The sequence below is a fragment of the Chinchilla lanigera genome, unplaced genomic scaffold (genome assembly GCF_000276665.1).
Source record: "Chinchilla lanigera isolate Chin_1 unplaced genomic scaffold, ChiLan1.0 scaffold00067, whole genome shotgun sequence".
NCBI classification, from domain to species: domain Eukaryota; kingdom Metazoa; phylum Chordata; class Mammalia; order Rodentia; family Chinchillidae; genus Chinchilla; species Chinchilla lanigera.
The window spans coordinates 9,169-21,072 of record NW_004955468.1 but is presented as its reverse complement, the minus strand read 5'-3'; the positions used below and the strand labels follow the sequence as shown (position 1 = coordinate 21,072).

General features: G+C 47.4%; 1 protein-coding gene across 1 annotated transcript; it reads right to left on the bottom strand.

Moving 5' to 3' along the window:
- Positions 1-7,865: 7,865 nt before the first annotated feature.
- Positions 7,866-10,101, bottom strand: LOC106150198 (leucine-twenty homeobox-like). The gene is made up of 3 exons (XM_013522283.1): positions 10,086-10,101; positions 9,217-9,368; positions 7,866-8,270 (listed from the first exon to the last, which is right to left on the bottom strand). The coding sequence occupies exons 1-3, from the start codon at positions 10,099-10,101 to the stop codon at positions 7,866-7,868; spliced, it is 573 nt and encodes a 190-aa protein (XP_013377737.1).
- Between the last annotated feature and the right edge of the window lie 1,803 nt (positions 10,102-11,904).

Here is an 11,904-nt window from a genome sequence, read left to right as displayed (position 1 = left end):
AGTCGGTGCATGGTGGGCCAGTTGTGTCACTGTTTCTCTGTGTCATGATAGATCTCAATTGAGCGGCGGTGGCTGGCCTAAGGGCCGGTGCACAATAGTGCTCCCTGCCCGAGGCTCCCCGTGCGCTGGGGGCCCACCCTCTGGGAGCCACCAGGCAGGAAGCTAGCCAGCCGGAAGACTGGCGCTCCCCACCCATGGCTCCCTGTACGCCGGAAGCCCTCCTTCCGGGGAACGACGAGGCCGGGAGTGAATCACTGGTCCGAAGACCGGCGCTCCCTGCCCGAGGCTTCCCATGCGCTGGGGGCCCACCCTCCAGGAGCCACCAGGCAGGAAGCTAGCCAGCCGGAAGACTGGCACTCCCCACCCGTGGCTCCTTGTGCGCCAGAAGCCCTCCTTCCGGGGAACGACGAGGCCGGGAGTGAGTCGCCGGTCTGAAAACCGGCGCTCCCCCCACACTCTAGATTCAGCCACTCCGAAAAGGCCCCATCTAAAAGTGCATAAGGCATTGGGGGGACATTTAAACACAAATCATAACATTCCATCCCGGTTCCTCAAAGATGCATGTATATTCCTTTATGCAAAGGACATTTAATCCATCTCTAAGAGTTGCCAAAGTTCTAGCAGTTTCAACATTGCTGAAAAGTCCAAGTCCAAAGTCTTCTCTGAGATTTAAGGCAAACTCTTAGCTGTGAGTCCCCATATAATTGAAAAGAAAGTTAAACACTTTCAACATACAATGGCACAAGATAAATATTATCACTCCAAATGGTACAAATAGGGTGATACAAAAGAAGGAGACCAAAGCAAGTTCAAAATCCAGCAGGGCAAATGTTAGGTCCTGTAGTTCCATTGATAGGGCAAGAGAGACTCCTTTTTCTTTTTGTGACTCTATTTTAGAAATCACTTAAACTTTAGATGAACTCACTTCTCTACTCCCTGTCTTATAGCTAACCATTAATCACAAAAGGAGAATAGAGCTATAAAATGAGAAACAAATAGTTAAAACAAATTGTAGGTAGGCCAAAATTTAACTGTACTAAGAAACTCCTGGGACATGTAAACTTTGTGACCATGATGTAGTATTTTGTAAAACTCCAAAATGAGGTAATGTGGTTACCATGGTTACTTGTAAATGTATGAAAAGTCCAGTACAAAGTTCTCTGGAAGCTGATATCTCGGTTTTGGACTCTTGGTCAGGGGTGTCAGCCGAAAGCTTCAATAAAACTCTTTTGTTCCCAGGTTGGGCCTCTTGTGGATGCTTTCTTGCTGAACCTGCTGTAACATCATGTCCAGCATCCAAGGCAGTCTGAGGCAAAATATGAACTCCAAAGGGCCTGGGGGCTTCTGTCTTGGGCTGGCTCTGCTCTTTCCTTGAAGTTTTCCTCATATGATCTATGTTCTTGGCTTTTCCAAACTTCTGGAGTCTCCACTGCACTCTTGGCTTCACACTCATGGTTTTACACTGCATTCTCTGGCTATGAGTGGCTGGCCTCCTTGGCCTTCTTCTGAAATCTGGGTGGGAGAGTTTCTGACCCCACAACTCTTGTGTTCTGCATGCACCTAAAACCATGACCTCGTGGATGATGCCAAGCTCTGCCACTAGTTAGAGCAGTAGCCAGGCTTCTTTCTTTCTTGATTGTGGGAGTTAAGTGCCCATGAATCAAATCCCGAGAAATAAGTTCTTGAGGTCACTGCCATTCTGGAACATGGTCTGGAACTCTTTTCTCAAAGTAAAGTCTTTCACTTTTTCAATTTTGAGGCCGCAAATGGTGGAGTGTTGCTGCTTCTTGTGATGCTTTCAGGCCATCTTTTCTATTCTCTTGTTCCTTCTCAGCAATCAAGATCTCCTCTGCTGTATCTTTGAAGGTCTCAAGTGTAGTAGAGCTTCCTTTCTGGCCAAACTCACAATGTTTTAAATCATTCTGCTGGACTCTTTGTTTGTGATTCTCAACATAAATCTAACTAAAAGCCCCCAACAGTAGCCATTCCACTGCTCTAACATTAGACTGCCTAGAAATTTCTTCTGCCAGACTCATTAGTCCACTGGCCTTAATCTCAGTCTCAGGCAAAAGCTCTGGACATGAGGAAAATACAGACAAACTTTCTGCTAAGTTGTAACACACATTGTCTGGAGTCCAACGGCCAATGCAGTCCTTCCCAGCAGAAACCTCCTAAGTCTGGGCTTTACCATCCACATATCTGTCAGCATCCTGGTCTTCTAAAGTTTGACTCGTATGTCCCATCAAGTTCAGCCTACAGTGTTCTCTGCTTCTGGTCTGGCATTTCCCAACTTTCCTCAGCTTTTCCCTCAAGCCAGTGCCAAAGGCTCCTGGACCACATGCTCACATATAGTCGTAGCAATGACCCCATTGGTCTGGTACCACATTCTGTCTTAGCTACTTTTCTGATTGGCAAGACAAAATACCCAGCCCCAAAGTTCAAGGGGAAAGGTTTATTTGTCTCACCGTCTGTAGAGGTGTCTGTCCACAGCTGGCTGTCTCTGAGGCAGAAAGGCACATGGCAGAGGGGTGTCACAGATGAGAAGAGTTCATGGTGCCCACAAAGTAGCAAAAGCAACAAAAGTGAGGAGACAAGCCTCTTTCTGTCTCTTTTATTGTGCCCTGGCTACTGGGATTAGAGCGGTGCCAAATCAATCAGTGGACTGCTCCACCAATCACCACCCTTAATCCCAGCACACTTAGTTCTAGCATTGCACCATCAATCAATCACATACTCTAGATTCAGCTACCTCTGAAAAAGCCCCATCGAAATATGCATAAGGCTTTGGGGGGCACATCTAGACACAAAACATGACAATATTCAATTTAATTTATGAACACTGTAGGAATTGAGTGATGAGTCCCTGGACATCAGTCTGAAGCCTGTTACGAATAACTGGATTACATTTGATAGTTCTCTGGAGGGAGTTTGTGCTTTATGGTGTAGGGAATGTATAAGTCACTGGCAATGGAGGGTGGAGGACTAGCCAGACTCACAGGAAACCCTACATAAGACAAAATAACCAAGCCCTTGTGCAGTTACCTCCTCTTCATTTGGGCTGTGTGTGCCTTACATTGAAAAATATTATTTGGTCGCAGTGATGTCACATTCCAAAGCTGGGTCCTAGATGACTTGCAGCTCTTGCTCAGCCCTTTGGAAGACTCACTTAGGTGGAAGCCAGTTAGGATTCATGAAGAGCAGCAACCATGCGACCTCCATGATCAAAGAAGTCAAGATACCTGTAGGTGTCCTGATGAGAATGGGATATCCAGCCTGGCCTCAGGTGTTGCTACCACCCCATGGGAAGATTCCAGCACCCTAAAGCATCATTTGGACACGCAGCTCAACAAATTCTTCAGAAGGCTCAACTTGCCCTCACAGTCTGATTGAAACCAAATGAAACACACCTGTGAGTCCAACCAAACCATAAAACTAGGAGAGATGATGGTAAATAACTGTTTGAAACCAATATGTTTCTGGAGGTTTGTTATTCCACCATGGGAGCAACTGCAAAACCTGAGTCTGGTCTCTGCATCCATGGGGATAAATTGTACTTTTTCTACTGATAAATTACATGGTCAGTGATCTTAAACCATGCCAATTCACCACAAATATAAGGTGCAGATTTCTGTCCATAAAATGGGTAAAATTTAAGAATTCTTAGAAACAAGAACCAAATTGAGGGGAAACTTTGGGGCAATCCCTGAACTTCTGTGGTTCTCTGAGTGTGGATTGTGTGGATGACTTTCTGGTTTCAGGTATCAACTTTGTCACATTCTTTCCAGAGCTTCTCCAGTGCATTCTGCACAAAGCTTGGCAGTTCTGATGTGCAGTAAACGTCCTTTGAATGAAAGAATGGGGAAATTTCATCTGATTTTCCTCAAATCACAAAGTTTCCCCTCAAAACCACGCATTACCGATCTTTGGCTACAGACACCTGCCTGACATTCCAGTTCACTCAGAGAAACTGGGTAAGATTTTGGGTCACAGGGTCTGACACATAACGATTGTGTGACAATGTTGTTCCTACTGTGTGCTCAGAACTCGCACTGGGCTGGTCACTGGTTCCTTGTGTGATAAAAGATTTACCTTGCTTTTTAGTGTTCTTTACTTTTATGCTGCTGGGAATGGAACTGAGGGCCTCTAGAATGTTCGGACCCTGCTCTGCCATTGAACTATACACTGGCTCAGATTTACCCACGAGGACTCCTCACCAGTCCCAGGAGGCTGCCACACCCCTGTTGGTGATGACTGCTTATTTCCTTTCCCTGTACAAGCACAGCCAAATCCTCTGACGTTTGCTCAAACGTTAATGAGCAAATAGAGTGAAGGCGTGATGTGGAACCATCACTAGTGGGCTGTGGGACTCCACCTGCACAGGGTCCTCCTCGACAATGGGGAATCTGCTCATCGTCCTCAGGGTGCTCACTGAGGCCAGGAAGACACCTCTCCACACTTGTGATTCTTCTCCAAACTTGTCAATTTTCAATGGGCAAAGCTAGGAGTATTTGCTACTTACTGTTACCTCCAAGAGGGAGTGTGTGAGATACAAGACATGCTGCCAAACAAGAGATCAGTCCTCTCCAGCTGTGTCCTGCTGACTCCATTAGCCACACAGGAAACTTGTAATGGGCACACTTGTATTACAGACCACCTTGTGTGACTGCCTCAGACAGTCCTCCCTCTAGTTTTCATTTCCTTTCCTCTTGTCGGGAGGTTCCAGCACTCCACGTCACTCCGTCTCTGTGTTGCTCAGCCTCCCTTCTCCCCCAGCAGGTTCCAGTGTCCAGGGCCCATGTAATGCGTCTTCATTTGTTTTTGTTTTCACAGTTTTTCTTTTCTTTTCAGTCAGATTGGTACATTTTAGATGTACACAATGATCACATTCGTTATAGAGAATTTGTATCTGTCCATGATATAACTTCATCCTTTCTTCCATTCCCCTCGCCTCCTTTCAACTCCTCCACACCTCCCCATCTGCAAATGCTTTGTTTCCATTTTGTCCTTCTTTTCTTATTTTTATACTTTCCCCTCTTTCCTTTCCCCTCCTCTCTGTCTTGTTCCCCTCCCATTAGAGCATTTTCTCCTTAGTTCACAATGATACCATGAGTCTTTAATCCTGGAACCCGTTCAGAACCTTCCAGAGTCAGAGCTCTGTTCATCGTGCCTGAATGCGTAAGAAAGTACAACTGTGGAAATCGCTGACCATGATTTACAGGTCATGGCCCCATTTCTCATGAAAGTAGCTCAGAATAAACTCTATCAGGGTGTAATATTAACATGCACTAATACAACTTTTAAAGAGTTAAGATTTATTTCAATGTGGTTGGACGTGATGGTGCACTCTTCTAATACCAACACTCAGAAGCCTGAGGCAGGGGTATCGCTATGATTTCCAGGCCAGCCTGGGCTACATAGTGAGTTCAAGGTTAGCCTACACTGCATGTGAGACCCTGTCTCAAAATGGCTCCATTTATTTCAACATGTTTCAAACGACCACAGGTTCATCCAGAGTTTTATGTGTGAGTGCACTCCCATTCAGGCATCCAAAGGGCCATTGTTTTCTTTGTGCACCCCCAGATGCACTTTAGTGAGAAGCATGAGCGGGAGCAGCATGTGGAAGAGGGACGGCAAACTCCATCTGAGGAGAACCTGGCTGCTGTTTCACCCTTGTCTCTGCACTGCGTGGGGAGGGTTCTGTAGTCCCTGGAAGTGAGACTGCTGAGGGTCACCTCAACATCCCTTTTCCTTCTGAGGGCCAGAAGAGGGTGTGGTTAGGCCCAAACTCTTATGCCCCTTCTCCTCACAGCTGTTTGCTTCCCAATGGTTCCCTGAGGATGGGCTGTTCCATCTTGCTTCAAGGTCTTTCTGGCACCCCCAGGTAACTTCAAGGTCACCATCCAAGCTACTCTCATGGGACGCATAGCTTCGCTGTCAGCTGCAGTGTCCCCAGCCCTGTCCTGCTTCTGTTACACCAGAGGCCACTGCCAAGAAATCAAACTGAACATTGAAAAGGTCAGGGAGGGATCGAGACAGTAATTAACACTCCCCAATCTCAGTAAACTTGGGGAACACAGATAGTGCTCCTAAAAAGTGTCTTGTTCCCATTATCCCATTTTTTCAGATACTTGACACAACTGATCAAGTGAATGCATCTCCCAGTTTTCCAAAGAACTGTCCCGATGATAGCTCTGAGACTCCTGGATGACCTGAAGCCCCCTGGGAGGTCTGCTTTTGAAATAAATACAAGGCGAATTGAATTTTGGTCCATCTCAGGCTTGAGTTTGCATCCAGGAGCAGGCTCAAAATTCAACCAGTCACAGGCCCAAATTCAGACCAACCAGCAGGCTTGGCTTTGTAGCAGTCACAAGCCTGCTGATGCTACCTCAGCAGGGTTCCATTTGCACTTTCTCAGGTGGTATAGGAGAGCTCCTTGTTGAGATTTTAGCACCCTCTGTGCTGCAGCATGGCTGTGTGGTTCAAGTAAAGCCTCACTGTGTTGATGGTGTAAGTCTACTCCTCACTGGTTTCTCTAGAATTGTGGTCAAAGTAGCTGTTTGGAAGGTTCGGTCCATCTACTTGTGGCTCTTGTCCTGAGTAATGTGCACCAAATGGTTGTTTGAAAAGGGCTGAGACACTGGAGCCAGCGACTCTGAGGAGCTGCAGAGACCAGCAGCCAAAGATTAGTGACAGTCACTAAAATTGCTAAGAGATTTTGGGATGAACTTGAAGCAACCCGTGGCATCATGGTCCAGAGCTGGAACATACAAGGCTGAGGACCATCGCTGCTCTAACGCTGAAGTGGCTGTCAGAGCTACACTCTGCTCATTTGTTTTTTCTGTTACAATCGAACAATGAGTGGCAATAGCAACGCTTGCGTCCTGTTTACAAGCACGTGCTTGTTCTGTGATCTAGACACTCACATATCCCCATTCGCTACTGCTCTGAGAATGGGGTTCAGGTTGCAGAAGAAGGGACACTCAGTGCATGGACAAACCACTTCCAGGAAGTGTGAATGGACTCATTTTTTTTTAAAAAAGAATTAAGCCACGGAGGAGGCTTCCAGAAGTGTGAAAATTCTGTTTTCGCTCTCTAAGGTGGTGAGTGTGTCTGCCTGATCAGTGTAGGCAGGAACCAAGTGCGTAGAGCAGTTGTAAGTGTCCTGGCCAAGCTCTTCTGTTGACAAACTGGCAGATTTGAATTTGACACACTTGTATAACCTGATCCTTGTGGACAAGAGCCCTGCAAGAATTCCAGCACCGATTTAAATAACTACTTTGTTCTATGACACAGGGAGACTGCCATATGCCTGGTCTCCTCCCCTGCAGGGAAAACCTGGAGGTGGGAGCAGCATGCGAGTTCCAAATGCTTCTCTCCTCAGAGAGAGCTGGGTGCTGGGGATTCCTTAGCAGCTGTATGGCACTCTAGTGAGGGAGGTTTGGTTGCATTGTGTGCGTAGGCTTTTCCAACCTGTTCAGTGTGACTATTTTCTCAGGCAGCCTAGGCATGGGACCCTGTAGAAGTGTTTGCGATGTTCTCCAGAGAGCAGCCACACACGATTTATTCAGTCCACTTAGGGTGAGGGAGAATGAGAAGCGCAAGTTCCACTGTGCTGCTGACTTTCTCCCCGTGAAGAGGGTGTGTGATATGGCAATGATTGGATGGAGCATTGAAAAGAAGCGGAGAGAACACAGGCAACAGTGAAAGTGAGATAGCTACTTTTATTTCCTTGTATGAAATGACAAGTCCGCAAGCTCTACTATATACAGATTGACATGTGCTGGTAACTGTGCTTGACAACGTAGGTCGAGTCCAAAGCCGTGGTGTCAGGGGTCACCCTGCACATCCGTGCCATGCTCACTCCCTCACTCGATGCACTCTGGGAGGAGATATAGATTCAGAGCGCTGAGATCATCTTCTCCAGGCATGTCGTAGAGTTCTAGCAACTGACATGTATCAAGGAGATCATGAGTGCAAGGTTTGTCCCAATTCTCCAGAGATTCTTCCTGGATTTCATGACACTGAGTGTGTGAGGATGAAGGAAACGCAGAGGCTCCATCTCTTCCAGTGATCTGTGCATCAGAGGGCTCCTGTGGGTGAGGGTTCTGACCATCGGAAGCGGCAGAGCTTGGTGCAGGATTTGTAGCAGGCTTTGGCCATGGAGCCTCTTCCTTTTTGAAAACATGTTGCATGGATGTTCCAGGTGATGAATCTAGCTGCATTTTCAGCTGTTTTTTCTTCTGTTTTGCACGCTGGTTCTTAAACCAGACCTAAAGGGAAAAGAGAAGCAGCTGAAGGAAGGGGAAAGAGTGCAAAGTTGTATCTTCATGGTCCTTAGCAAGTGAGGTTGTGGGTGTGAGAAAGAAAATCTGCAATTGCTTGGGCTTATGTGAAGAAGGGCAGTTGTTTGTCTCCTGTGGTGCTTTGTGTGTCAGAAGGTAAAGAGAGGATTGACTTGTACTGTGTATGTGGGGAGGAGGCTGGAGCCCTCAGACTCCACATCAAGGAAGCCTAAATAAAGAGGACCTGAGTGTCGTCCTGAATGAGTGGTTGCTCTAGGTTTTTGAAGAAAACATTCCCAAGTGTGAGAGGCAAGAATGGGAACGTAGCTTGGGTGGTTGCAGGTTCATGCAGGGATTTCACCCTGAGTATGCTGAGAGTTTATTTGAGGAGATCTGAATAAAGTGAAAGTTCAGATGGAGCAGTATCTAGACACTGACCTGTTCTATTTTGGAAAGATTCCCTTGGTGGGTGCTTGTCTGCTGTGTAACAGTGTGGAGAGGGTGTATGCTTGAAAAAGTGGAGCATGATGAGAAGTGATTTGGTGTGAGAATATGGCATTTGGAGAGCATTTCTGCCCGTGTCTAGGAAGTGGGTTAGGTCTTCTAGCATGAGGCCAATCCCAAGAGTGGGCTGCTAATTTGGGAAGAAATGCCAATGGCAGGATCTGAGATGCAGACTGAAGGGGTCCTAGGTAGTGCTGTGGGGCAAGATTCAATTTCTGAGTGTTGTGCTGGGTAGTGTTTGAAGACAAGTTCTTTCGTGAGACTCAGTCTTCCTCCCAAAAAGAGGCTGAGTGAGGCTGAAAATGTAACATATTTAACTTGTGCAGAGACACCTTGCACCTATCAATCCAGGGCACTTGTACGATGGTGAGGAAGAGTGTGTGGCGTTGTGGGTCAGGTGTACTACCCAGAGACACACTCAGGCACCTACCTTTATCGAGACTTCATCGAGCTCCAGTGTGGCAGCCAATTCTTTCATAACAGCAAGGCTTGGAAGATTATTGTTCTGAAAGGCATCCATCAATACTGACAGTTGAGACTGGGTAAATCTGGTTCGTGGCCGGCGATTATATTTTAGATCGTCTGCAGAGGGAACAGGCAAAAGGCTTGCGTTAAAGTAATAACCAGAAGGAAATGACGGAAGCCCTCTGTTCAGATAATAGGGAAAAGTGAATACCATGGCTGGGCCTGACCTGCATGTCAGGGCTTGTCTCGAAAAGGTCATCCATACAACCCATGCCTCACCATCTTCCTGTGAATGCTCTGCACCTCCACACAAGCAGTGCCTCACTGGGAGAGCTTACGGTATTGGCAGGAGAGTCCCACTGAGTCATGAGTTCACAAGGTTTGTGCAGTACTCGAGACATTGCTCTACTAAGCATGTAGACTCGGAGGTACTTTCAGATCTGGAAGACCTGCTATTGATGTGGTCATTCATTGGTGGGATCAGTGTGGAGGGGCAGCTATGAAGTTAAGTGACCTCAGAATGCATGTTGATTTTTTTTTTTTTTTTTTGGTACCGTGAATCGAACTGAGGACCTTGTGCCAGCGAGGAAGGTGCTTATGTCCCTGAAGTATATCCCCAGCCCTAGAATGCATGTTGATTCTGTCATGTACTGCGTTTGCAGCAAGCTTAAGATAGAAATTCCTAGTGTGCAGAGGGCAGCAAAGGGTATTGTACTCATCCCCATGTGGGAGATAATTCCCAAAGTCCCGAACCGCCAGGAATTATCCTCCTCTCACCCTGGTTTCTGCACCACTGACCCCTCAGCCCCACTTTCCCACTCTGTCTCAGCTTACCTGGCACGTGGGGCATCGTTGCTGTAGGACAGGTCAAGATCTCAACCTGCTCCACGATCTCGAGCTCCTCAGTTTAAGTGGCTGCTGTGTGGGGCTGCCTGGCTATTTATCTTGCCAGAGTCTCAGACCCACCCTAACCCACTCTAATCCACCCTAACCCACCCTAACCCACTCTAACCCACCCTAATCCACCCTATTCTTAGGCCCTGTACTCGCCAGTCAAAACCTGCCTCTCGCCATTGTCCTTTTCTTTTCATTTTTCAGGGGAAGTCTCGCTCTTTGGTTTGCGCTGGCCTTGAGCTCCCTATGTAGCCCAGGCTGGCTTCCAATTTGCAGCAATCTTCCTGCCTCAGCCTTCCGAGTGCTGGGTTTACAGGAGTGCACCATGACACTTGACCTTCTAATTCCTTTTCCTTCTCTTCTCCAGAACCTAGGCCAGCGATTGTGAACCTTTTAGAGCTCGAACACCCAAGCTGCCCTTCCAAACCTACTCATTTAAAGAAAGTGCCAGCACTGGGATGAGAACTGAATGCTCCACTGCCGGGGTGCTGCTGGGGTGACTTGGCTAGCGTGGCAACATAGCGCTTTGTGCACCCACCGTGGCACGCATGTCCAACATTGCCACCACTGACTTAGGCTGTGCCAGCTGCTGTGTGCGGTAGTGCAAGTGAAGCTTGATTGCCAATGGATTCCCAGCAGGGCGTGGTGGCGCTCGCCTGTAATCCCAGCACTCTGGAGACTGAGGCCAGTGGATTACCGAGAGTGAAAGGTCAGCCTGAACTCCATCACTAGACCCTGTCTCAAAGAAAAGTGGGAAAACAATCAGAAAGCAGCCAAAAATTCCCCACAATGCCCTGGAAGAGGAGAGGAAGCCAAAGGAAAGCGAGGCATGCAGGAAAGAGAGAGAACGTGCAAAACTGGGACTGAGGAAAGCTGAGTAAACAAACACAGTGCTGAAAACAAGCAGGCAGGTGGGCATGGTGGCCATGCTTGTCATCCCAGCACTCAGCAGGTGAGGCAGGAGGATCACTGTGAGTTGGAGACGAGCCTGAGCTACAAAGTGAGTTCAAGGCCAGCCTGAACTGCACAGTGAGACCCTGTCTCAAAAAAAAGAAAAAAGGAAAAAAAGTCAGGCCCTTGGGGAGTGAGACTGCTTCATTTGCTCTTGTAGCAGCTGTCTGAGCGCCCATTCTGCAGAGTCTCGCTTTGGTGAGTTGGAAATCAGCACTTAGTACAAGAGAATTCATCCTTCCGCTCTCAAGTGCTGGCACCCTGGGGCAGGAAGCAGCAATAACCCCAGCTACCCAGCAGTTCTCATTAGGATGCCTGTGGTGTCATGACTGCCAGCAAGAGCAGTGAATGAGAGGACGTGTGTCAGCCTGAAAGCCAGGTGAGTGAGTAAGGGTCACTGTCCCTGAAGATGAAAAAGAGCCTTCCAAGCCAGGGGAGCATCCAACACCAAGGTCTAGAGAGCCAGAGCACCTTTCAGTGTCACAGGTACAGAGAGGACGCCACTGCAGCGGAGAGCTACTGTGGCAGGGGATGGCAGGAAAGATCAGATAGAAGGCAGGTCGCAGCCACACTGAGGGAAGGACTTTGGACTCTTTTCCAAACCAAGTAGAAAGCCGCTCAGGGCACCGGGAACACTCAGCCCATTTTCTTTGTTTTTTCTTTTTTCTTTTTTTTTTACAAATTAAAGGAGGAAAATACTAACAGACCGACAACATTTTACAAAATAGCATGGGATCGGTACAGACATTACAGAGTTACAAACAGAGTGGTAGGGAATTAACAATGCTTATTGTATTACATATTGATA

Bases quoted from the DNA above. Each gene is read 5' to 3' on its own strand.
- LOC106150198 (XM_013522283.1), bottom strand. The intron at 8,271-9,216 runs GTAGGTGCCTGA...TTTTCCCTTTAG, and splicing joins TCGATGAAGTCTCGATAAAG to GTCTGGTTTAAGAACCAGCG.